Source organism: Triturus cristatus, chromosome 9 (genome assembly GCF_964204655.1).
Source record: "Triturus cristatus chromosome 9, aTriCri1.1, whole genome shotgun sequence".
Classification (NCBI taxonomy): domain Eukaryota; kingdom Metazoa; phylum Chordata; class Amphibia; order Caudata; family Salamandridae; genus Triturus; species Triturus cristatus.
In genome coordinates this window covers 798,386,599-798,414,221 of record NC_140592.1, presented here as the reverse complement: position 1 = coordinate 798,414,221, position 27,623 = coordinate 798,386,599, and the positions used below count along the sequence as shown (strand labels likewise).

At 38.1% G+C, this 27,623-nt stretch overlaps 1 protein-coding gene across 2 annotated transcripts in view; it reads left to right on the top strand.

The window, feature by feature from the left end:
* The window catches only part of KCNH5 (potassium voltage-gated channel subfamily H member 5), an 825,104-nt gene that overhangs the window by 194,968 nt on the left and 602,513 nt on the right, over positions 1-27,623 (top strand). For both annotated transcript variants that reach the window (XM_085626196.1, XM_085626195.1), the window contains exon 4: positions 937-1,065. In XM_085626196.1, the coding sequence (XP_085482322.1) occupies positions 937-1,065 (129 nt within the window). The remainder of the gene's footprint in view (positions 1-936; positions 1,066-27,623) is intronic.

Sequence of the window (27,623 nt, the reverse complement as noted above, 5' to 3'; positions counted from 1 at the left end):
AAAGTAATATTGCTGGTCTGGTATGGGAACTCTTGGTCTGAGCACGGATGGTATATTAGGCAAGTTTGACAACCAAAAATAATGATTAAAGAAATCTTTCATTTTTCTCTGTGCAAGATACCCTGCTACTCAGATATGATGACACCACCCTATAACGTGTTGCAGATACTCATCTGAAAGGTATAGTGTGTTCTTATGGAAAAGGAGAGAACCTTTTCTGTGCTGTTTTTCTGGATCTTCCTTTATCCATGTAATTATTTCTTGAAGGCACTGATTAAGTTTATTGAGGAATGAGTCCAGGACCTTTTCTGTTATAGTGTGATAGTCAGATTGCTAGGCGAAGCTGAGGTCTCACAATCATCTTTCATTGGTCTGGGCACCAGCCTTCACGTTTTAGTTTCCAGGGCTATAAGTGATCTTGTACTTGAAGCAGGAGACCACTGGGCATGAAAGCTCTACCATACCTCATTCATGTGAGGTAGAACAAATTCTCATCATTGGTCCACACTTTAACCAGCTTCAGGGTGCAGCTGCATTCTTATCAGCATTAACAGTGTACATTTTATCTGTGCTAGAGAAGTTCTGTTCTGGAGACGAATACAAGATTAAGGGCTTCAGTTTGAGGGTGTCTTTGGTATAACATTGCTCTAATATATAAGATCAGGATGCCTGAGTATTGGTGCAGACATACAGAAAGGTTCTTAAAGGCTTACACTTGATCTTCATCCTATCGAAATGGTTGTTTCTTTTTGGTGAGTAATGAGGTTTAGAAGGCTGGAAAAGTCTTGAATGAAGTGACATTAAAAGTTAGTGTCAGTATTTCTGTGATGTCAGATGGTTTTAGCGAATGTAACTTTTTAATATTTTTTTTAAATATTTGATGACATTATGAGGACAGCCAGTCTGTATGACATTACATGCGCTTATGTTTTCCAGGAACTCCAGTTTGGTTTTACATGCAAATCGCACCAATTAGCAATGAGCACGAGAAAGTGGTTTTATTCCTGTGCACCTTTAAAGACATTACTCTTTTCAAGCAACCAATTGAAGACGAATCAACAAGAGGTATTTGCTTAATACTATGCATTTATAAAGATACAATTGTTTATGCATAAACCAGTAATCTCCTTAACAGAAAAACAGTAATGCCAGATGTATGTAATTATGGAATTAATAGATTGGGAAAAAAGGAAAAATAATTGGTCATTTTCCACAATAGAATGTAATCCAAGATCCAGCAATTAAATGCTCATTACTGAGTTAGATTTTATGTGCGGGAAATGTTTCTATTACTACTTACAAAATCAAATGAGGGTGGGTTAATGTGAGGAAGAAAAAGCAGTATGCATCTTGTTTGAAGTGCTTGGCTTGCATGTGTTATAGCTTACTTACAACATGGTGTTTTTGACACTGGTTAAAGACTGGGTCAAAAACGGAGAGAGGGATCATGAAAAGAGCCAGGTTTTGAAAGTTTTCCTAAACAGAAGATTAGGACCCATATCACATAAAGGGAACACTAAGAGCACCAACTTCAGAAAATAGGCCACATCATAACATTTTTGACTGGTGGTGTTTCAGGTTCTTTGTGGTACGTTAAAGAAGTGCTTGCACCAAACATTTTTTTCCACCATATTATAAAAACTGCATTCTCATGGTAATGATGCGTTAAAAGAACATTAGTGCACATTAGTTGTGTGCATTTTGCTGTGGTGGTGATGTGTATTGTTGTATTTTTTGTGTTGCTGTGTTTTTTGTACTGATTTGTAACATAATTCTGTTGGATTTTGTTGTGGTTGTTGTTTTATGTTCCATTTTAATTGTCTGTTTCGATGTACCTGTTCCGTTTTAATGGCGTTGTTAAGTTTGTTTTTGTTTTATTACATTCTTTTCAGTTGCTTACTTTAGCTATGTCAACAAATGCTGTTATATTTCCAGTCAAAAAAAGCTGATGCCTCGAATGATCCTGGGACAAGCCTCCATTTACCACTGTATCAAGTGGGAAAATAGCAGTGCTCCAGTGTAACGCAATTCTGAAGACACTTTGTATTATCAAAAGTCCTGTGTCGATGTCATTGTTTCTGAAACGGAATAGTATGTATTGTGGCAAATTTGTGTGACACGCTGTGTGAACAAGCCCGTTTGCGGGTGAAACGTGTCACGGCTGGTTTATGACTTGAATAAACCTACCTTTGTTGATTTGACCAGTCGTTTCCCTGGTGTGAATGTTTGCTCCACGAGTGCGTTTGGAACTCCGTTTTTGAATATATTAATTGCCGGTTGTCTCCGCCGGTCCACGCCACCCCTCCCAAGGGGGCTTGAACTTCGGAAGGAGTAACTTTTTGAAAGATATATATATATATTTATTTTACATAAATATATTATTTACACAGTTATTTACAAAACAGATAAACAATAGAATACTTCCTACCTATATATAATCTCAAAAGAACTTTTTGTCTCATTAAAAAAAAATCAATTCTAATCCATTGATGTGCACAAGTTCAAATACAATTTCTTATATTGATGATTGTGACTCCATGCGCTCACCCGTTGCATTAATTTGAAACTGTGTATTTTCACTGTACATTATTATTATTTTTTTTTAATGTTTCATAGAGTCCTTGAGTTACCCCTATATTGTGGTTCTTATCCTCCAGGGCCTTGCTGATCGATTTATCTAAAATTACCATTCACTTGTGGATTTCATCAATAGGCCTCCATGAATAATCCCCTTAGAAAAACATATTTTTTCTGTCTTTTTAAATCTTTTCACTCACTTGTGCAATGCATCAATTTCACATTTCTGAATGACATGTGATCTTCCCCCAATCCAGTATTTTCATGAGGAATCAGTGATGGCTGTGGGTGGTGTAATACCCCCTGTTCTGTCTAAAAGATTCAGAAACAAATGTTCAGTACCAAGGAACTTAGTTCATTTGCAAACTACATTTCTTTCTACGTATGGGCCTCTTAATAAACATATGTTATAATTAGCAATCCCCTGCTATCCAAACCTTCACATAAGTCCTCGCATGTTCCAACACCTATTTACTTTATTCATAGTCCCCTCTTTAATAATTCAATTTGGACAGGCAAATTATATATAAAAAATCAGAGCCCAAGTCCTGGTGACCTAAATATTTATAAACTGTCACTGAACGTACTACCTTCAAAAGAATAAATTGACACAAACACCATGTTCCAAAACACCTAACCATGTTAAGAGTTCCAACTCCCTGTTCTGGACTGACCTTTCTCCTTCGTGCCCCAATATCAAAATGCCACGGGAAATGCACATACACTGAGAACTCTGGGGAGCCGATAGTTTAAGCATGCTGTCAGCCATGTCTTAGGAAGCACCCAGCCTTTTAACCTAATCCCCATTAAATCCACCAGTTGCATGTTGTGTTAAGTGCGCCTACAACTCCGACTGGTCCGATGTGGCGAGTGCAAGGTAAATGGTTTTATTTATTTTTTAACTTAATATTACCTATCCCGTTGTCTGTCAACTTGTATCCCCCGTGCCCGCTCCACCACTCTTGCATTTGCTGGCCATGCCTGCTTTAGTGAATTTAGCTGTAACTTTACTGAGTGTACTATGAGGTGCCTGAGCCAAAATTTGTTTAGAACCAGTGTGTCACTCCAACCCACTCCAGAGGCTCATTACACATTCCTGAACACAACTCTCAGAGGCTCTCTGGGCGAGAAAGGCATGGATGTTGTCAGCTACTGGCTACTTAACAGGGATTTTCCATTTGGATTAGGTGACAGGAACAGGTGGAAAAATAAAGGACAGCCTTAGGGCTTCTTCCTTTGACTTGAGATGCCAAATTAGGATGACGGTATCTGTTCTCATTCATTCCCAGGGCCCTCTTAGAGCTTCCAGCTCTACCATTAGCCAGAGGGAGAGCCACGTTTTACCTTGAGAGAAACAGATGCTATCTCATCTAAATAGGGAAGTAGCTAGAGCAGAGCTAGAACCCCTCGAGACATTGTGATAAAGGTATCCATCCTCATGGTGCCCAGCCCAGCCCATCACCAGCTTCAACCCTTGCCCCACTGGATGCTTTTGAGAACCAAAATAGTGTCTAAAGCTGCAGGTAAAAGCTTGAACCAGGGCAAGATGATACATTTATCCCAGTAGCTATTTAGCCTTTGAAACTACAGAATTCAGCTTTTCCCCCACACAAAGCTTTGGGAACCAAAACCAACAGCTTGATCAGGGGCTTGACAATGATGTATCAGATATAGAGAGACGCTTGCTCATCCCAAAAGGGCATCGCAATTTAGAGAATCGCAAAATTTGCGATTCTCTAGTTTGCGATTTCATTTAAGGAATCGCAAATTGAGATTCCTTAAATGCAATGTATGAAGCACAGAAAAAGTGCAATTTGGCCGTAAGGAATCGCAAATTGCCACCAACTTCAAGTTGGTGGTAATTTGCGATTTCTTTGAAAAATGCACTTTTTAGCATTTTTCAAAGTGCCATATGACCTACATACATGCCCTTAGTGCATATATGTGCGCCATATATGCACACATACATATTTCAAGGGGGCAACAGGGTGTCCTTTTGACACCCTGGCGCCCTTGAAATTGCATTCTCATTTTGCGATTCTCAAATTGCGAATCTCAAATTGAGAATGTCTTCCCATTCACTCCTATAGGCCTCCTAGCCCATAGGAATGAGTGGGAATGTATTCCCTAATTGCGAATAGCAATTAGCTAATCGCAATTAAGGAATGCCAAGGAATCGCAAAACATATGCACATTTTTTATTACATCCCGTTTTGCGATTCTCAAATAGCGATTCCCTAAAAATTGCTATTTGAGAATCGCAATAACGGTATTTGAAAAATATGCCCCCAAGTCCCAAGATAAAAACTTCAATCATGGTGGCGTGTTTTGTGTAAGCAACCTTCGCTCCATCATGAGCAGCCTGACATTTTTGACTAGGCCTCGATCAAATGCAAACTAATATTTTTCATTTGCGCTTTACTTATTTGATGAGAGTTTTGCATTAAACCTTTACAAATGAATACCCCTGATTCCTTCTAGCTAATTCCAATTGTTTTGGTATCTCTGTACTTATAATTGTTTTGCTTCTTAATTCATTTAGGAATTTCATTGTGATGGTTAGTAGTCCTTAAAATTGTTAGTTCATTTTGCACATTTTGCTAGAAAGTTAACTTCAGCTTGTGCCATAGTTACCAAGGGTTGAGCAGCATTGTGTTTTAGACTACCCATATTGTGTTCATTAGGCTGATAGGGGACCCCGCCCGAAAATATTACCCCAATTTCTGACACATAGCAACAATGGCAATACAATAGACTCAGAATGTATACTGTACCAGACTAATCTGAAGGAGGAAATATAAAAAGATAGAGACTAATGGACATTAAACTATTGTTACATAAATTGTACCTCTTGTTTGGACTGTTGAGTAAATTGGGCTGCGGAGTCCAGATGTTGATTAAAAAGGATGACCATGCCATGGACTTTATTGACCCTGCAGAACTTTCTCAATTATGCAGGTAAAAGAAGCAACTCTAAAGAATATTTGACAGGGATCAAATGGCAATGACAGATAGGCAAGGAAAAACAATGAAAGTGTCTACCTACAAAGCCTGGAAAAAGAGAGCAATCTAAATACATCTTCCAGAACTGGGAAATGTTTTAATCCTTGAAGTAGGTGCTCTAGAGGTGACAGATGGTAGAGGTTTTCCAGTTTCTGATACAGGATTTATATGGAGGATCAAATAAAATCCTTGTGCACCGATGACAGATGTTTGGTCTTTTTGATATTGTTATGAAGTAATTACAACATCACGTATGTTCTTGTACCTTTTAGGTGAAAAGCAGTTTCTCAATGTTGACCTCTAAGGCTGAAATGATGTGCCAGTACTTGAGCACAGTTTTCTATGGCATTGCTTAGTTGGATAAATGTCAACACAATGACATACATCAATTTGTCATCTGTGGACCAAGAGTGTTTGGGTTCAAAACGAACTCTATTGGATTAAGAAGGAAATTACAAGTATTGAATCTGTGGAGCCAGTGATTTCATATTCTATACAAAAATAGTACAATACAGTTTTTTTTCTGTAGTATACTCCTGCATTCACAAACTTCAATTCCTCTAATGTAGTCTGTGCCATAAGTAGTCCATGCACATTTCTATAACAATGCCAAACTGACAAGAAATTTAAAGTGCTTATAATAGGCCAGCAAAACAACAGGATCAGGTGCAGTGCTGAATAAGCCACTTGCTGGAACATTTCAAAGAAAAGTACATACACCTGATGAACTGAGATGGCAAGCTAATAAGGAAGCTAATGTCACAATTAGAGGTGGTAGCATTGACAACCTCATAATAACACTCAGGGAATCTCACTAGATTTGTAAACATATTTCAATCGCATCAGGGTTGAATTAGCAGTTAATGGCATACACTTACTAACATTAGTGCATAGTTTGGCCTTTCAATTCAAACCTGCAATTTCTTTACCTGTTTTAAGATCTGATAGGTTGTCGCTTCTGAAGCCATTGCACTGTGAGCTCCTTGCCAAATGATCTAACTCATGTGCAATTGATCTGTTTGAACAAATGTTTTCTTCATATTTGCTGCACTACTCAACGTTTAGTTTCACTGTATGAAATCCAACACCTATCGTGACTGGGCAATAATTATCAATTCTTATCTTTAGTTATAAATCCAAGGTTTTCCTGGTTAATGTTGTCTTTTTGTGATGCATTTACAAACTTTCATACCCATCTGTAATTTGATGTCTATGAACTTAATGCCTTCATTGCTTTTGGCGTGACATAGTCATTCCTCTTTCATATCTAGTAATTGTTTTGATTATTTTAGTTAACCCTACAGCATGCCTTAGCCACCATATTTGTATGGAATACACTATGTCGTCGAGAACTTGAGGTGTCATTTAATAAGCAGCTAAACTGATATTGTATAGTTATATTTTTGCCTTCCCCAAACACTAGGGATGAGAAACAAAGAGCATGTAGAATGGTACATTCTAGGCTTTGGTATGTCTTCTCTGTTTACTTAGAGTAAGGATATAGACAAAAGGAAATACCTAGCAAATAGACTTCCTGTCATGCCGATAACCTGGCAGGTTCAAAACCTAATGTGCTGAGAATAAAATCTGAGCAGTTTATCATAAATAGCAGAATATGTGTGTTTATTTCTTCAATTTTAGGAAGAATTGACTTGAAATTGATTAGTGTAGTTGAGGTGGATGTATGGCATGGTCTGCAGCTACATGCTCCTCACAACTTTTGTGCAACCAACTCTGGCCATACACCAGGATTTGCCAGACACTATAACCCAACCTTCAATGCACCCAGCTGATTATGCATGAACCTCAGTGACAAACAGTGAAGTTAGGGTACAAGACCTGTGCCCAACCTCACACACAAGCAACTGCCTCTCTGCACTGTCTTTTACCTTGCACAGCATGGTTCCATCTTAGAGTGTGACCTTCAGCGAGCCCTGTTTCCAAACACCTGAATGTCCAACCTTGCTTCACATGGCTTTGGGTGGCTGCAATAAGGCTTGACTGCAGGCTGTACTCCCAACTTCTAATGCACCTGACCTCCCATTGCACCATGTAACAGATGTTCATGCATTGAGTCATTTGTAGCAGCCTCTACTTGTAGTACTTGCAGTAGCCGTTGTGCCATTGAACCAGCTGTGTACAACCTAAGTCAATATAGGAGCATGTTACAGTTGCATTTTTCATATTAAATGTTTATTTTGGTTCAATTCGGATGAATATAATGTTATTTCTTTAAATTGGAAAAAGTTTAATGAATTCAGTAAGTAAAACAATGCTAATTATTTTTTGGGATTCTAGTGAACAAAACACACTGTGACTATTGAAATCAAGGGAAGTAAAAGCCACTGCCAGAATTTAATTAGAATGTTTAGCTTTCATGAATAGATTGTTGATTAAACAAAAGGAGTGTGGTTAAGCCACTACTGCAATGTTCAGCTAAAATTGAGTCCTAAGTGCATTGATAATGTTCGGTTGAGGCTTGTATTTCACAAGTAGACTGCTGATTTAAAGAATGAGCAGTGACTGAACTTAGAAATGTTGGCAGCTTGTACTGCCATATTCAACTAACAATAGGCTTGATTGCAACTTGAATGTTCTGATATTGATTTTACTTTCAGGAAGAGGTTTCTAATTTAACAGTGAGCGAAGGGCAAAGCCCTGCAGAGGCTGTAGTTACATATTGAAATATGAAAAATAATTCACGATTCCCTGTGAATTATGATTTTTATGCAATGGCATTTTTCACAATAAAGGACCCAAACGTATTCTATATAGTAAATATGCGGATGAGCTGAGTGTACTATGCAATTTATTACCTTTGTTGAGCAAAGGGAGAGACTGTAACTTAAGAGGTGAAGTTTTGAGTAGTGCCTGATGCCCACAATATTACACCCTATACAGTTTCATTTGTTATTTATACCATAGTATTTTTCCATGTGTACTGGTTTCTAAAAATAAGCATATTCCTAAAACCAGAATGCAATTTTTCAAATTCATGTAGTGGGGTAAAGTCACACAGTTTCCTCATGCCTATTAAGAGAGTTGTTCCCTAAATAAAATCATGTTAACCTATAACCTGTAAGGCAGTAAACATTGCTTTTTGCTTGTTAGGTTTGCTGTATGATGAAAAAACGTGGAACTTGACCTTTGTACTATATTAACAAATATGTGAACATGTGTTTAATAGTATTGTTGGATTACTTCTGCTCTCATTGTGTGTTGAAGACACACAGATGTTGGATGGAATGCTGAGAAAATCAAAAATCCACCTCCAGTCAAGAGACCTGGGTTAAATCCGTTGTTCTTTTGCTCACCATGCCACCCCAGTTTAGACCCAGCCATATGGAAATTAGTCTTGACCCTGTTCCTCATTGGAGCAGTGAGGATCGCACTGCCAAGCCAGGTCCTCCCTGGACCGAAAACAAGCCTCCTGGGACCGGTTTCGGAGCATCACCTCTCATCAGCCAGACTAGCTTAAATCCAGTGGCACAGTGAGCCCGGGACCCACGTCTAGGCATACCCGGCGCACTTAGGACGAGAAAGCAAAGTTTAACAAAATTTGAGTGACAAAACAGGAGGGCAGGAATTTCCGATTTCAGCCATTGTGCTTGGACTAAATTCCTGTGGTGTGTAGCCTGTGATATGTTATTTGTTACCATTGTTGAGTCTGAGGAAGAGCCGTGAATTACAAGAGTAGTCTCACGTTGGTGATTATTATGCCCCATTCCTCTCTGATCAGTAGTAAGAAATTAAATATTTTGTGTAGAAGAGGTGAAAGGTACACTCCTTTCCTAATTATGTAGTGAATAAACAGGGTGTGTCACAAGTCAACATACATTTCGACAAGTTTTTAAAGTATACATTAGAGGGATTGCTGTATCAAAGGCTTCTAAGGGGTACCCAAATCCATGTGAATGACACTGAGCAAAACATGCAATTACCTCAAACCTTGTCCAGGAGAAATCCACACATACCAGATATATCACATCTATAAGCTTGTCAAATAACACTGACCTATAGCAGGTCAAGAAATCCTTGATAAATTATACATTTCTATACTGGGCATCATTTTTCTAAATGGTCAATGTCACCAGACTCACGTAAATCGTATCTAGAAGGCATATTACTGCTAGGGTTTGATGATCACAACAGAACTAGTGTAGCTGAAGAAATCAGAACTGAAAACATTATATCGACTATAGATGGATTGTATTCAAGTAAAGCTTCCAGTTCAGACAGCCTAGCAGCCAAATTCTATAAAGCATAGAAAGTCTTTCTGGTCCCACTAATACCAATTCATAATGAAGCTCTAGTGATGGACTTCCTCCCACCCACAACCCAAAGCCCAGTAATAACCACAGTACTAAAACCTGACAATGATAAAGTACTGTCAGACTTACAATTCCACTGCGAAAATGTCAGGACATTGATGCTGCTCCATTTCACACATTTTGTCCTTGAGGAGACTAAAAAGCCACTGCCAAGAAAAGAGAAGGAAAGGTGAATTGAGGAAGACCCACGTCACTGTGCAGAACAATTTCTTGGACAATGCATGGATTTGTCTCATGCATTTAAGTCCTGAAAATAAAACATTTACTATGTAGTCTTCTGAGCTGAGCTATCTCACACTGTCTCACATACTGTGTATAATATACATTTAGAGTTATGTAGAAATCTACAGCTATATGTGTTTGTGAACATAAATGGTTCACCTGCAACATATAATATGAAATGTTTGTCTAAAGTATAGCTCTTCTGTGGTGTAATGATGTTGTATACAAAACCTGATCTCTTAGCTACCTTGAATGCAGTTCATAAAACATTACAAAAACCACATCAACTATGTGATTCAACGTCTTTAGAAGAAAAGGGAGAATGTCACTCCACAGACCAAAATGTTACTTCAGTTCAATACAATTCTTCATGAAATAGTAGCCATTGTTAAAGAAATGTCAAAGTAGACAGAAACACTGATAGTGGCAATCAAACAAGAATTTCATCTGATGCCGCAAAGAGGATATCCCATTGAAGATCATAGCATAATTCTATTGTCAAACTGAGAAACACACACGTGGAGACCCAACGTTAATTGGGAAACAAGATTCCCCAGGAATATCAGTTGCTACCGTGCATGCATTCACCTTGCATGCCTTTACCACACATGCCTTGACAATGGATGTAATACAATGTGTTGACCTTTACAACACTGTATTACAATGTAGTTTACCATGCATTGTTCATGTTAACAACCGAAACTCATATAAATATATAATTATATATGCATTTATGCGCATGTGTGTGTGTGTGTGTATTATATATCTATCTATATATATCTATATACTCGCTCCTGTTTGGAAAAACGGGCACAGACCACAGCGTTGTGCAAATAGGTTGTAGTTTATTGCTCCAGGACCTCTACAGCCATGACGCGTTTCAGCCCTCCTTGGGCCTTGATCACATGACGATATATATATATCTATATTCACTGAAAAAAACAAAGGTTTCAGGAGCGTTATAGTTAGGAATTGGCATTTAAAAAACCTTAGAAATTCACTAAAAAAAACATAGGTTTCAGGGGCGTTCTAGTTAGCTGGACATTTCCCTCATACAAAACCCTAGAAATTCCCCTGTTATAGTTAGTTCAGATAACTATAACTCGCGCCCCCGCAATGCACTCCTGATGACGTCACATATTACATCACTCATGACATGGTCAGTGACATCACTCATGACATCACTGATGACATCTCAAATGACATCACTGATGACATCACTGATGACATAATCCATAATCCAGTGAATGTGTGTTTTTCTGAAAAGTTTAAATATGCTTTATATATTTATAGTGAAAGGCCTATGAAGAATGAGTGGGTGTATAAGTATGTGAATGGGTGATTTTCTAGGTGCGTAACTGACTCTATAAGTGAGTCATTAAATGTATCTTACTGCAGACTAGTGACTAAACTGTGTGAATGTCTGTATGTGTCTGTGTGTTGGTTTATAAGTGGCTGCATGGTTTTGTGAATAGCTATATGAGTGTCTATATGGGTTATTGATTGGTTGTCTGAGTATCTGTATGGGTGCCTGAGTGTTTGTGTGGGTAGGGTGTGTGTGGCTCAGTGCATAGATGTCTGAGTGGGTGATTCAGTGGGTGCATGGTTTTAAGAGTGCATGTGTGATGGACTGTATGTAAGGGTGACTGTATGTAAGGGTGTGTTAGTGATTGAATGTATATCTCAGTTGTACATGTGTCAGTAACTACATATGTGAAACACAGTGTATATGTGTGTAAGAGTTTATAACTATTTATATGTGAGAGTGTGTGATTTTGGGAGTGGCTGTATGGATGAGTGTGTGCTTGTATCAGTAATTGTATAAGAGCGTCAGAATTTATTTGTTAGTATTTTTATGAGTAAGTAAACTTGAATGTACTTAACTGCATAGGTGAATAAATTGGACTGTAATTAATTATTTGCATGACTGACTAGGTGTGTCAGTACCTCAATGGATGATTGGCGGTGTGTGAGTGTCTATATAGCTGTATAAATGCATATGATTGTCCTTTACTGAGTGACTGTAAGTATGAGTGACTGTACAGGTGAGTGAGTGGAGGTGTATGTAGACCTAAGATTCAATGAGTGGGTATGTAGTTATTGGTATTGGAGTCGGTGTATCAAAGGTTATATTAGGGTGTGGCAAGATGCACTAATTTATCACATGGATAACGTCATCAGTGATGTCATTTGAGATGTCATCAGTGATGTCATCAGTGATGTCACTGACCATGTCATGAGTGATGTAATATGTGACGTCATCAGCAGTGCATTGCGGGAGTGCGTGTTATAGTTAGCTGAACTAACTATAACAGGGGAATTTCTAGGGATTTGTACGAGGAAAATGTCCAGCTAACTATAACACCCCTGAAACCTATGTTTTTTTTAGTGAATTTCTAAGGTTTTTTAAATGCCAATTCCTAACTATAACGCCCCTGAAACCTTTGGTTTTTTCAGTGAATTTCAAAGGTTTTTTAAATGCCAATTCCTAACTATAACGTGCATGAAACCTATGGTTTTTTCAGTGAATTTCAAAGGTTTTTTAAATGCTAATTCCTATCTATAACTTATCTCTAAAGATATTAGGTTTAATGATTTTCATTGGATTTCTATATTTTTCAAATTCAGTGGGTCAATTTCATTAATTATGTTTTTTTTGAAATTCTTTTTTATCACCATTTTTAAAATGTATTTATTTAATTAATTCTTTTAAAAATTAAAAAATATTATTTGTTTTTATTGGGTTTTTCAAACATATTTTTTCATATTTTTAAAAATATTTCTTTAACTATATGTTCAAAACTTTATTTTATATATATTTTTCAATGGTTTTGAATCCGCGCACCCTATGCGCACCGATCTCGATCCCTACGTGTTAGCATCTGCACATGGTATGCGTTGGGTACGTGTTCAGTGCACGATCGCAATGCGACCGGTACCCGACTCCCAGCCTATACGCAACGTTTACGCGCTTCCGCGATGCGTCATCTGCGTCTATGACGCGGTAGGTGCGCGGATCCCGCGAAATATGTAACATTTAAAAAAACATAGATATATATGTATTTCATGTGAATATTAATTGAAGACAAACTCTAAACTAGTCTTAAAACTAATATATTTTTACATCTAATCCTATAATTTTTTTTAATTTAATTTCGCGGATGCGCGCTGGGCACGTGCTGCCTATGCGCAGGGTGCGCGGATCCCATGTGACCTGCAAAAAAAGAGATTTGATTGGTTCATTACACTTCTTCTTCTAACTATTGAAAGACCCCACCCAATTCAATCATTCTTCTTTGACCTTCTTTGGAGGAGCATCTCTTTACACTTAGTTCTAACGTTTTTCAACTAAAAATGGCTTCAGGGCAGCAGGCATCACTTGCATCTCCTCATACATCTGAGGCTGAATTTTTGGAGGAGGCACCACGCAAAGAACATTTTTCTTCAGTGGTGTGGACATTTTTTACTTTTCCCGAGGGGCAGAATAAGACCAATGCCACCTTGGTCACATGCAAGATTTGCAAAAGAGTGCTGTTGCGAGGGGATCCTAACAAGAAATACTCGTGCGGCACGGCTAGTATGATGAAGCACCTAAGGACCCTTCATCCAAACAATCTTGCATGAGAAAAGTGCAAACGGATGAGAAACACTCCTGCTCCTGCGCCTTCCACCTCATCACAGCCGAGCAATTCAAGAGTGCATCCATCAGTCCAAAATTTGGACATCCGTCCTCAATTTCAATATTTAAAAGTGCTCTGCACTAAGTGCAATGCGACTTTGTGCTACGGTGAGCAGTCGATCGATCTGATCTGCCGCCGGCAAGAAAGCCACCTATCGATAAATATATATAGTATCTACTGGCGGTCGCCAGTAGATAGTTATAGTTAGGACCTATTTTCCATAGGAAATCCGCAACATTCTATTCCCAATAAGTCTGGCGCCGGTTGATGAATCTTCGCGAAATTCTCCAAGCTTTTGGCCAGCTCCGCTTCGCTCCTACCTTGAAAGTTTTGCGGTGATCAAGCGGGGGCCGAGAAAAAAAGGGAGTCCCAAAACGCATTTTCCCCATGCAGTTTCCCATAGGATCTGTTGTCGCAGCTACAGCCCGAACCGCTGAATGGAATGACACCAAATTTGGCAAAGAGGTAGTCCTCAGTTCAGACTCGTGCCTTTTGCATAAATGGTGTGAATCTGTTCAGTAGTTCCTGAGAAAATCAGGGTAAAAAAGTTAGTGATATCTATGGCCAGGGAGGATCCGCGGACCCTACCCGCACCGTAAGCGCACCCTCCCCGAACCGAGCACGCACCCTCCCGATCGTGCGCTGAATGCTAATTGGCTGTCAAGTGTCTGTCTACATTCGAAACCAGGAACTGTTGGCGGCCATTCATCGATATAGATATTATCTACTGGCGGTCGCCAGTAGATAGTTATAGTTAGGACCTATTTTCCATAGGAAATCCACAACATTCTATTCCCAATAAGTCTGGCACCGGTTGATGAATCCTCGCAAAATTTTCGAAACTTTTGGCCAGCTCCGCTCCGCTCCTACCCTGAAAGTTTTGCGGTGATCTGTCAAGGGGGGGGCAGAGAAAAAAGGGGAGTCCCAAAACGCATTTTCCCCATGCAATTTCCCAGAGGATCTGTTGTCGCAGCTACAGCCCGAACCGCTGAACAGAATGACACCAAATTTGGCAAAGAGGTAGTCCTCAGTTCATACTCGTGCCTTTTGCATAAATGGTGTGAATCTGTTCAGTAGTTCCTGAGAAAATTAGGGTAAAAAAGTTAGTGATATCTATGGCCGGGGAGGATCTGCGGACCCTACCTGCACCGTAAGCGCACCCTCCCTGAACCGAGCGCGCACCCTCCCGATCGTGCGCTGAATGCTAATTGGCTGTCGAGTGTCTGTCTACATTCGAAACCAGGAACTGTTGGCGGCCATTTTCTGACTCGGTAGAAGCGAGGCTGAAGAAGCAAGGGGAATAAGTGTGTAAAACATATAAAGGGGGCAGAGTGGAAATACTCTGACCCTCTAGAGGTGCTTAGGGGGTCCCAGCAGGACCCCCTGGGGCCCCCTTTTTTTTTTTAACGGCAAAATGCACGTACGGTGTGCGCATCCTATCGCTTTGGGTGCATGGATTCTCTCGCGTTGGGTGCGCGGATCCAAGGAAAATAAAATGGAAATTTTTGGGAGATAAAGATCAAGCTTAAGTGTTTTGTTCTTGAGTGGCTCTAAAAAGAGCCGTTGTGTTCATTGAGAGTTTTTGGTACTTATAAGTAAGTCCCTATACAGAGTATAAAGTTGTTGAGGAAGACTCTGTTTCCTTCATCAGTAAAGTGTACTCCATCTCTCCTATACATCTCTTGCATATGAAAGCGCAGATTGTTATTGTAAATGGACCCCATTCTATAGTCTCGGAGACAAGCAGAAACAGATTTATTCACATGTTTCCTAGCTTTATCAATTTGTGGACAAAAATGATCGGACCAGTTCCATTTCTGCCTTTGGCATATGTTAGAATGCACAAAGGCAGTTTTGGGAAAAAGTGAAATCAGTTCTGCAAAGGTGTCCTTCATAAGCATTTCCAGACCTACCCCAGTCAAAGTGCCTAGGTCATTGCCACCACAGTGCACTATTATGAGGTCAGGGTGTTGAATATGCATGAAGGATTTCACAAATGGCATCAACTGGTGCCACTTCAACCCTCTCTGTCCAATCCATTTAATGTCTACATTTGGCAAACCTAGGTCTTTGTGAATGCCTTTGTTTTCTGCATACCTTTGGCTCCAGAAAATATAGCTGTGTCCCACAATCCACACGCTAAGTATCTTGAAAGGAGGTTTGGATGCACTCAGACGGTCTCTGTAAATGAAATGGCAGTTTGGAAAGTAAGATTTTTCTAAAATGGTGGTTAAGATGCAGTTTTGAAAAAAGAGAAGAAATCATTGTTTGTTTGACAACCTTCTACACTGAAAGGTAGGGTGCATATTTCTGTTTTTTAAACGTATGATTCTTATTGGTTAACAAAAACTGATTGTAAGGAACATTATATATGATAAGCTGATATGTTGAAAAGTCAAGCACACTTGCTGTCTTGATTAGCAACATTGTGTGCTGAACTTGTGACCTGTGTGCTCAGTTCAGTGTTCCATGACCTGTTTCTATGGTAACAGGCAGAAGGCAGATTGCTGGAAGGGTTCAAATTTATGTCATTTGGAAAGGGTTGAAATGTTTAACCAATAGAAATGTGTGTTTGCTTTTGAATTTATTTTGGAAGGAATGTGATTTGATGTTTACATGTATATGTGGGGAAAATGAGAGGGAAACTTTGCCATTCTTTGGTTCTGCTGACAGGTGCGCAGTGCAGAGATTCTGTATAAGAAAATCTGGTGTGTGACTGATATCTGGTGTGTGACTGATATACTTCTTAATATACAAAACAACTTGAAAGGTGAGTTATTTAATTGTGAGGGAATGTATGTAGACTATTTTGATTTTAATCAGACTAATGTATTTCTCCTGCTAAAGTGGAGGGAGTACTTTTTTTCTCTACAATCTTATTGACAGTGTGTGTGCATGTAGAAACCATTCTGTGATAAGCATTTGTGTTTTTCATGTGGTTGCAGACAGATAACTGTGCTGTTTTTATATTTTGGTAGAGTTAGAAGCCAGTCATTGTTTATGAATTTGTGAAATTAGTTATGTTTCTACACTAAAATGTAGTACTCCTTCTAGATGAAGAAATGTGTTTTGGTATAGTGCAAGGGATAGTGTTGTTTGTCTAGAATCACACAGTGAGTCTGTGTGCATTTGGGAACCACTGTGAGAGAAGCATTTGGTAACATCGTGTATTTGCTGACAGATAACTGTTTTAAAACCTGCCTTGTTGTCAAGATTTAGTAGTATTAGAAGACAGTTTTTGACTCTAAGGTGCAGTTCTGAAATATGTAGTTTGTGTGCATTCCCCTTACCTCTTCCACTGCAGTGAATGAGTTTTGGTAAACTCCTAGGATAGTGGTGCTTGTCTAGAATTATTCTGTGAGTGTGTGTGCTTTTGGGAACCATTGTGAGAGAAGCATTTGGTAACATCATGTATTTGCTGACAGATAACTGTTTTAAAACCTGTCATGTTGTCAAGTTTTAGTAGCATTAGAAGCCAGTGTTTGCTTATGCATTGATAAAATGAGTCATGCTTTGATACTAATGTGCTGTACTTTAATATGTAGATTGTGTGTAGTCTCCTTACCCCTTGCACAGTAGTGAATGAGTTTTGGTAAGCTGCTTGGGATAGTGGTGCTTGTCTAGAATCACGCTGTGAGTCTGTGTGCATTTGGGAACCACTGTGAGAGAAGCATTTGGTAACATCATGTATTTTCTGACAGCTAACTCTTTTAAAACTTGTCATGTTGTCATGTTTTAGTAGCACTAGAAGCCAGTCTTTGCTTATGCGTCGATTAAATGAGTCAAGCTTTGACACAAAAGTGCAGTTCTGAAATATGTAGATTGTGTGCAGTTCCCTTACCACTTCCACAGTAGTGAATGAGTTTTGGTAAACTCCTAGGGATAGTGGTTGTTGTCTAGAATCACACTGTGAGTCTGTGTGCATTTGGGAAGCACTGTGACAGAAGCATTTGGTAACATCGTGTATTTGCTGACAGATAACTGTTTTAAAACCTGTCTTGTTGTCAAGTTTTACTAGCATTAGAAGGCAGTTTTTGCTTAAGCTTTGATTAAATGAGTTATGCTTTGACACAAAAGTGCAGACCTGAAATATGTAGATTGTGTGCAGTTCCCTTACCACTGCCACAGTAGTGAATGAGTTTTGGTAAACTCCTAGGGATATTGGTTGTTGTCTAGAATCACACTGTCAGTCTGTGTGCATTTGGGAACCACTGTGAGATAAGCATTTGGTAGATTGTGCATTTGCTGATAGATAACTGTTTTAAAACTGGTCATGTTGTCAAGTTTTAGTAGCATTAGTAGCTAGTCTTTTGTTATGCATTTATAAAATGAGTGAGGGTTTGACACTAAAGTGCAGTACCAGTAGTATTCTCTTCACTGCACCAGAACTGAAAATTTAAAAGTTTTACCCAGGCACTGTCCTAGCAGTAGTCTGATGATTTAGTCAGATTCCAAGTACTCATGTTGTGAACCATACATTACCACATAGAGTGCTTCAAATGTCTATGCAGTATGCAGGTAGTCTTCTAACATACTGTACACTTGTCTTTCACACCTTTAATTCCCTAGTCAGTATCCATATAGTCCAGCAAACATCCTGTCACTCCCTTTGCACTCCTCTATTGACCCATTCAGTACCAAGTACTAATCCATTCACTGTGTCAAAAGACCACGACTTATAAATTCACCCAGGAACTCTCCTTGCTGTACTGTAATCATTCAGTCAGTACCCAAGTATTCATGCAGTGAGCTAGGCCTTAGCACATAGACTGCTTCAAATGCTTATTTACTATGAATGCAGTCCTCTAATCACCTACACAATTGTTTTTCACACCTTCAATTCTTCAGTAAGTATTCATTCACTTCCAGCAAACACCCTGTCGCTCCTTTTGTACTCCTCTAGTGACCCATTCAGCATCCTATACTAATCCATTCACTGTGCCAAAACCCAAACACTTATAAATTCACCAAGGCACTCTCCTTGCAGTACTCTAATCATTCAATCAGTGCCCAAGTATTCATGCACTGAGCCAGGCCTTAGCACATAGACTGCTTCAAACACGTATCCACTATGCATGCAGTGCTCTAACCACCTACATACTTGTCTTTCACACCTTCAATTCCCCAGTCAGTATATATACACTCCAGCAAACACCCTGTCACTCCCCTTTCACTTCTCTAGTGACCCATTCAATACCATGTACTAATCCATTCATTGCGTCAAAACCCAAACACTTATAAATTCACCCATGCACTCTCCTTGCAGTACTGTAATCATTCAGTCAGTACCCAAGTACTCATTTAGCAACCCAGGCCTTAGCACATGGACTGCTTCAAACCCCTATCCACTATGCATGCAGTCCTCTAACCACCTATACACTTGTCTTTCACACCTTCAATTTTCTAGTCAGTATCCATAGAGTCCAGCAAACACCCTGACACTCCTTTTGTACTCCTGTAGTGACCCATTCAGCACCATGTACTAATCCATTCACTGTGCCAAAACCCAAACACTTATAAATTCACCAAGGCACTCTCCTTGCAGTACTCTAATCATTCAGTCAGTGCCCAAGTATTCATGCACTGAGCCAGGCCTTAGCACATGGACTGCTTCAAACGCGTATCCACTATACATGCAGTCCTCTAACCACCTACATACTTGTCTTTCACACCTTCAATTCCCTAGTCAGTATCCATGCAGTCCAGCAAACACCCTGTCACTCCTTTTGCACTCCTCTAGTGAGCCATTCAGCACCACATGCTCATCCATTCACTGCGCCAAAACCCAAACACTTATAAATTCACCCATGCACTCTGCTTGCAGTACTGCAATCATTCAGTCAGTACCCAAGTACTCATTCAGCGATCCAGGCCTTAGCAGATGGACTGCTTCAAACCCCTATCCACTATGAATGCAGTCCTCTAACTACCTACACACTTGTCTTTCACACCTTCAATTCCCTAGTCAGTATCCATACAGTCCAGCAAACACCCTGTCACTCCTTTTGCACTCCTCTAGTGACCCATTCAGTACCAAGTACTAACCCATTCACTGTGCCAAAAGCCAACCACTTATAAATTCATCCATGCACTCTCCTTGCAGTACTCTAATCATTCAGTCAGTACCCAAGTACTCATGCAGTGAGCCAGGCCTTAGCACATGGACTATTTCAAACGCCTATCCACTATGCATGCAGTCCTCTAACCACCTACACAGTTTTCTTTCACACCTTCAATTCCCCAGTTAGTATTCATACACTTGTAGCAAACACCCTGTCACTCACCCAGTGTGTTTCCTTATAGTACTGTAATCATTCAGTCAGTTAGCATGTAGTCTTGTAGTGCGGTAGGCTTTAGGGTATGAACTGCTTCAAACTAGTATGCACTATGCATGTAGTGTTTTAACCATTGTCACACTTGTGCTTCTGGGCTATAGTTTCTTAGTCAGTTTGTATATAAAATGTGTTTCTACAGTAATAGAATAGTATAAATTTGAAGGTTATTAATATACATTTATTTGTGATTCTTTTTTACAGATACTGTTTTTCAACGTTAAAATAGAGAAATCATGCAGAGAAAAAAAAGAAAAAGAAAAGAACAGAGACAGGAGGATTACTTGAAGAAACATCAACCACAAGTATTGAATGTACAAGATAATGTGGCTAAAAGGAAAAAAATTCTGGTAAGATTACAAAGCAATTTATTAAAAATGTTTGTAGGACCAAACAGAATGTACATAATGCTGGAAATACTGAGAATTTTTCAAGTAAGAAAAAAATTCAAAATAAGAGGAAAAGCAAATGGTCAGTCAAAGGAGACAAAGTATGGTAAAAGAAGACGAAATCAGTATAAGGAATTACGCAAAAAAATATTTTACAAGAGAGTAGTGCATAATTCGCTGAAAGTTGTGAAGAAATATAAAAAGAGAGTTTTTTTTTATAACAAGAAGAAGCATATTGAAAACATTGTGGAAAAGGCTTTTGAAATAAAAAGGAAACTGTTTATTTTAGTATTAAACAGAATTTGATCACTAGATTAACCAATCCATGTAATGAAGGCCAAAAGTAGGAGGTAAAGAGTTATTAATAAAAAAAGAATTGTGATGATTTTTGGGAGAATGGAAACACAGTTCCAGTTCAGAGCCTTTTTTTAACGAAGAGAGTTATTCACAGAGTGAAAAATTATTGTATGCAGTTGACACCAGTGGTAGAGGTTGTGAGGTTAGAGACGGTTGTCCAATTGAGAAAGAGAAAATGGTTGAAAGAAATGCAGAAGAAGTGATAGCTGATGAAGTTTTAGGGAGACGTGCTAAAAACCCTGTGTACACTTGGGATTGCAGTAGTACTTGCAGTGTATGACATTAATCTATTGAAAAATTATGTAGTTTTTTACGAGCCTATACTAAAAAAAGTGTAAAACAAAAGATTAAGCTGTTGCAAGGACTAGACCCTTGCAGAGTGAGAAAACATACTGGTTTGCAAGGTCATTCTCTGGCTTGTCTTTCTAGGAAAGTTTGTCAAAGTGTTTTTCACCATTTCAGAATGCTGGCAGTACATCATACTCAAATGCGGAAGTTAGTGAGAAGGTTGTATTATGCAAAAAGTCCAGCACTAAAGTTAAGTGAGTTGAACAGTGCTCTTTTGCGTGGGTCAGTATCAGATGTGAGGCAGGTCTGTGATGATATTGAGTTTTGTTACTTAGGTCGTCAGCAAGAGAGTGAAGAAACTGACACATTAGTAGAACAAAATGTTGAAGACAATGTACAACCCGTAATTACAGAAAAATTTGAGGATGAAATCACAAAGTTTAAGGTAATTTCAGGTACCAAATGTTTCTTGTATTTGTTGTTGGCGAAGTCACTATAAAAATCAGACTAGGGGTGTCAATCTGTATTTAAAAAGTGAAATAGAAGATAATGATAAGTGGATGGAATTTGCAACTTATTTGTTGGTAGAGGATTCTTTTGATTTGGGATCTGAGCAGCGTATTTGCAAATATTGTTATAACAAATTAGATGAGAATAAAATGCCTGCTAGAGCTGTTCATAATAATCTAGAGTTGGTTGCTATTCCTCCAGAGCTGATAGATTTAAATACGTATGAGTCCATTCTCATACAATGTGTTCACCCGTTTCAGGCTATTGTTCGTATGGAGCCCAAAACAGGTAAATTACCTCCATCAGAGTTGCAAAGAGGATTGAAAGGAAGAGTTGTGTATTTACCGTTAGATTTAAGGAAAAATATTGAAACGATTGGTGTAGACCATGCAGAAAATGAGCCACTAGTTATTCTAGTTAAAGGTGTTCCTACTAAGAATAAGAACATTTGGCAAGAGTTAGTGGATGTTAGAAAAGTGCAAAAGGCGTCATTGTATATGTTAAAAAATAATGAGTACTATAGAAATGTATTTGTAGGAGAAGAAGAAATAGATTTAGCAGAAGATACTGAAACAATAAGTGGACAAATAGAAAAAGTGGACATGTCCAGATGTGAAGAGATCTATGAACATTACAGTATACATCCAGTTCATTCCAAAGAGGTGATGGGGAATACAATTGAGTTGTTTCAAATGAAAAAAGCAACAGGAAGTCCCATGAGTGTATGGGAAGAGAGCTTGGAAGCTCGTTGTTTCCCGCAGTTGTTTTCAACAGGAAAAGGTGGACGATATGATGAACGTCCCGTGCAGATTCCTGCATCTGAATATCGGACAACAAGATTATATGCAGAAGATCCAAGATTTCGACAATGTATCCCTTATATGTTTCATCTTCTGTTTGAAAGTGACTTGTCTGGACTTTCATATGCAGTAAATCACATTTTAAAAACTGGAATGCATCTTCAAAATGTGACTGCAAAGGAAGTTATGGATAAAGTGCATCAGAGAGATGATCATTTAGAATCTCAGTTGATTAATCTGATGGCATGTCAGCGTGGGACTAATGAATATTGGTACCGTCGACATGGAGAACTGAAATGTATGCTACGGAACTTGGGAACTCCTGCATGGTTTGTTACACTAAGCTGTGCTGAGTATGCTTGGGATGATTTACTTGAATTTCTTCGAGAGGCAAATTTCAATATAAAAAATATTGAATACAAGACACCTGGAGAATTGTGCTCTTTGGATCCTGTCAATGTATGCAGATATTTCAATCATAGATTTGAAGCTATGATGTCTTTCATCTGCAATAAAAAGAATCCTCCTCTTGGAGAAGTTGTGGATTTCTTTTGGAGAAAGGAGTATCAAGCAAGAGGTGCTCCTCACATACATATGTTGTTATGGATCAAGGATGCCCCCAAATTTGGAACAGATTCAGATGAAACTGTTTTGTCTTTCATTGAAGATTATGCTACATGTGCTCTTCCCAATAGAGAGAAGATAAAAACTTAAAACATCAAGTCTTACGATTTCAATGCCACAGGTGTGGAAAATATTGTCGACGAAAGTACAAGTCAAAGGATAAGTTCTATACCAAATGTCGTTTTGGATTTCCACATCCTGTATTATCCAAAGGAAGAGTGAACAGTTTTATGTCAGCTATGCGACATACCATCACAAGAAAGTCTCCGAAAAACACCTACAACTTAAGAAGAAGCGAAGAATCGAAATACATAAATGACTACAATCCAGTTATTTTATCCATGTGGAACGCTAACATGGATATTCAGTATTTTGCGGACAATTCCATTGCTGTTGCTCGATATGTAACGTCTTACATTACTAAATCAGAAAAGACTGAATTGAATGAAATGTGGGAAGAGATTTCACATGAGAAGACTCTAAGTAAGAAATTATATAGTTTCAGTTTGAAGATGTTAGCGCATCGTGAAATTGGATAATATGAATGTTCATATCGGTTATCATCTGCAAGTCTATATTCCAAAAGTAGAAGAATCATTTGGGTGAGTCTAGGTCTTGCAGGAATGCGAAATCGGGTACTGATATCTGTTCAAGAAATTGAATATTTAGCAGAAAATGAACCAGAAAGTACAGATATTTTGAAAACGAATATGTTGGACACATACTACCCAAATAGAAGTCATCATCTTGAGAACATGTGTCTCTATGAAGTGCTGCAAAACTACACTTTTAAACGGAATACTGCAGAGAACATCAACGATGAAAAATATGCAGTTATTGGTTCCGAAGGATGTCTGGTGAAACAAAGGAAAGAAAATGTAATTAATCACAGGAAACTGAGTTGCGACACTGCTGACAAAAGGGAATTTTACTATTTAGCCCTTTTGCAAATGTTCAAACCATGGCGTTCAGAACTGGAATTACTTGGAGATTTTCCCAGCTATGAAGATTCATTTAATGCTTCTAAAGATAGCATACAATGCAGTGCTTTCGCAAATTATGTCAAAATGTTGAATGATGAAATTGATCAAGAAGCTACAATTGCAGCTGAGATTGCTAGAGACAGTTCTCAAGACAGTCAAAGTTCTGCTGCACTGAGTCAAGATCCACTAGGACAACCAATTGTTGAAAATGAAGCAGCGATTGCAATGAATGAGGTGGAAACAGCAATGTAGCAAGCTCAAGAAGATGCAATACAGTTAGGAAACTTGGAAGAACAACTAAATGTTGAACAGAAACAAATATATCAGCAAGTGAAAGAGCAGATTGACCATGGATTACTTCATGAAAAGAGAGGGTGCTCATGTACATCATTTCAACCTATCCGAATGTATGTGAGTGGTCAAGCTGGAACAGGAAAAAGTTTCTTAATTAAAGTAATTACAAGTTATCTACAGAAAACAACTGATTCGCATTTGTCTTGTGTTGTCACTGCTCCAACTGGGTTGGCAGCACATAACATTAAAGGAATTACTGTACATCGTTTACTAATGCTGCGAGTAGAGCATGAGAACAAATTGGAATACCTCAAGCTATCTGGAGAAGCTTGTTGTGAAGTTTCAAGAGTCCTGAAGAAAATGAAACGTCTCATTATTGATGAGGTGTGCATGGTCTCAAACTTGATGCTTGCCTTTGTGCATTTAAGAATGCATCAAATTCTTAAAACAGAGTATGACGTGTTATTTGGAGGAAAACACGTCATAGTTTTTTGGAGATCTACTGCAACTGATTCCGGTAAAAGGACAACCGGTATTTAAAACATTAGCCCATAAAGATACTAGAAAGTCTCTTGGCAGTGTTGGTAATGTGAACATTTGGACTCATTTTGAATACAAAGAACTGACAACAAATATGCAACAGGCAAATGATGCTGAATATGGAAGTATTCTTCAAGATATAAGAATTGGAATTCTTTCAAAACAAGGAAAACAAGCTTTGGAGAGTCGATTACTTTGCAATGTCTTTCCAAATAAAAATGCAGTTGCTGCAAAAGTGTACGTGGAAATTGCTAAAAATAAATCAGTGATTTGCTTAATGCCAACACTGCGTGAGTGTTCCATATGCAACGAAGAATTATCGAAACTGGAAAATGAAGAAGTTGTAAAAATGGAAGCCATCGATAAAATACTGCATGAAGGAATCACTATTATTTTGATGGAAAAGTTGAGATCAAAACTGGATTGTTTAGAAAAAAAAGTTCTAAAACTGCTGGTTTAGAAAAGACACTATATGCGTGTGTAAAATCTCGGGTAATCTTAAGGCGTAATTTGAATGTAGAGAAAGGTTTAGTTAATGGTGCAATGGGTAAAGTGGTGGATTTTGTGAATTATCAGAAAAAAGAAGGAATTGAATTTTTAAAAATTAAATTTGATCAGATTGTTGAAGTTAAAGAAATTGGTTGTTGTTCAGTTCGTTTTTTGCTTGTTAAAGATTTATATGTCCGTAGGAAACAATTTCCATTTTCTCTGGCATATGCAGTGACTATTCATAAATCTTAAGGATTAAGTGTAGACAGTGCATTGGTGAACATTGGATCTACTGTATTTAAAGAGGGTATGGCATATGTTGCTTTGTCGCGAGTCAGAACATTATCTGGTTTGTTTTTGATTGATTTTGATGAGACAAAGGTTACTGCAGATGCAAACTGTGGAAAAGAGTATAATAGGTTAAGAAGGGCGTATGCACCAAATTTAGGTCAATATCCTGTATTTGAAAAGCGTGTGGTTGGTTGAAAAAGAAGGTTAGAGAATATCTGTTCTGAAGGTGTGAAGAAGGGAAAAGAACAAGATAATCTTGGGATTGCAGGTAAAAAGAAATTGGACACTGTTGAAGAGATTGTTGGTTATCAGTTTGAAAATAGTTCTGGTGTCAACTGCTATGCTAATGTAGTGGTCAATGTTGTTTTTCATCTGGAAGGTTTGCAAGAACAAATTATGCAGAATCAGGAAAAAAGATTTTGTTCTCTGTTGCATTCTGTTTATGAAAAATTGACAACAGATAGAAGTAAAATACAATCTGTTTCAGATGTTCGTAGTCTTTTGGATGTGTGTTCTGGTTCTACACAATTTACACAAAATATCCAACAAGATACTCAGGAATTTTTAATGAATATGCTTACCATTTTTGAAAATGAAGGTGTAGAAATAGAAAATATTTTTGGCCTTACTTACAAATGGGAACATCATTGTGAAAATTGCATGTATACATGTAGCACCAATGTAGACACTGAGAGATTTCTGTATTTAACATTACCAGACTGTAAATCAGTGTCTTCCAATAAATTAGTTAAAGGTGCAAATCAAAACATGGAGTGTAGCCAATGTAAATCAGAAATGTTATCGACATTATTCTTAACAAAATATGGAAAATACATAATTTTAATGATGCAACGTTGTACAGCTGACGGAAGAAAATTGGATACTTAAATAAAGCAATTTGTAGAAGCACAACTATCAATATCAGGAAGGACTTTTCTAGCAATTGCAATCATTTTCCATGATGGTCCTTCCACCACATCTGGACATTACACAAAATGTGAGAAAGGGTGGACACTTTGTAATGATTCCCAGTTGGTTTTTTAAACAACGTTTGCCTAGGGAATTACAAAATTCCTACCTAATATTTTTAAAGTCAATGTTTTAGGAAGATAATTCACTCTCTGAGGAATTTATTATTATAATTTAATAGGACTACCATTGGATAATTTACATAAAGAAGGAGTGCAAAAATACCATTTGGCCTCAAGGAAAGGTATATTTGTGAATTATGGACTTTTTGGTGGTCATTAATTCGGTGAATATTTTAATGCGGCAATATTTACAGTTTTTATAAGTTAAACTTATAAAATTTTGTTAGCCGTAAGCATTTTATATATCTGTGATTTGTATCTTTTGGTATTTTAATGAGAATAGCATGTTGTTTTTTTTTTAACAATCTTTCCGATTGTTTTTTTTTTTGCCCGCTGTTAAGTGATGAGCACGATTGAAATCACTATTTCTAGTGAAATTCAATATATTCTGAGAACAGCAAAAAAGGCAAACAAATTACTTTGTGGAAATTATGCTGTGTTGATAAAAATGTATTTTTACATGTTATATATTTTTTTTCTATTCTTTCACAGATCCAAATTTAAAAATAAGCAATTTATATGAATTCAGATTGCAATGAAAATCTGAAAACAATGGTGCCGATTCCGATCCTGTAAACATTTTCCCCGTACGAATCGTATCCGGATTTTTTACCGTACGAATCGTACAAGTATCGTACAAACTGCCAAGTACGATTCGTTTGGGAAAAAATACATACGAATCTCATTGGGAAAATTTCCCCACACGTCCTCGGGTCGGAAAATGTGTTCGACACATCCCCGGACGATTTAACGTACGAATCGGAAAAATGAAGTCCGACCGCGCAAGTACGATCCGTCCTGTCCGTCTGATTTTACAACCGT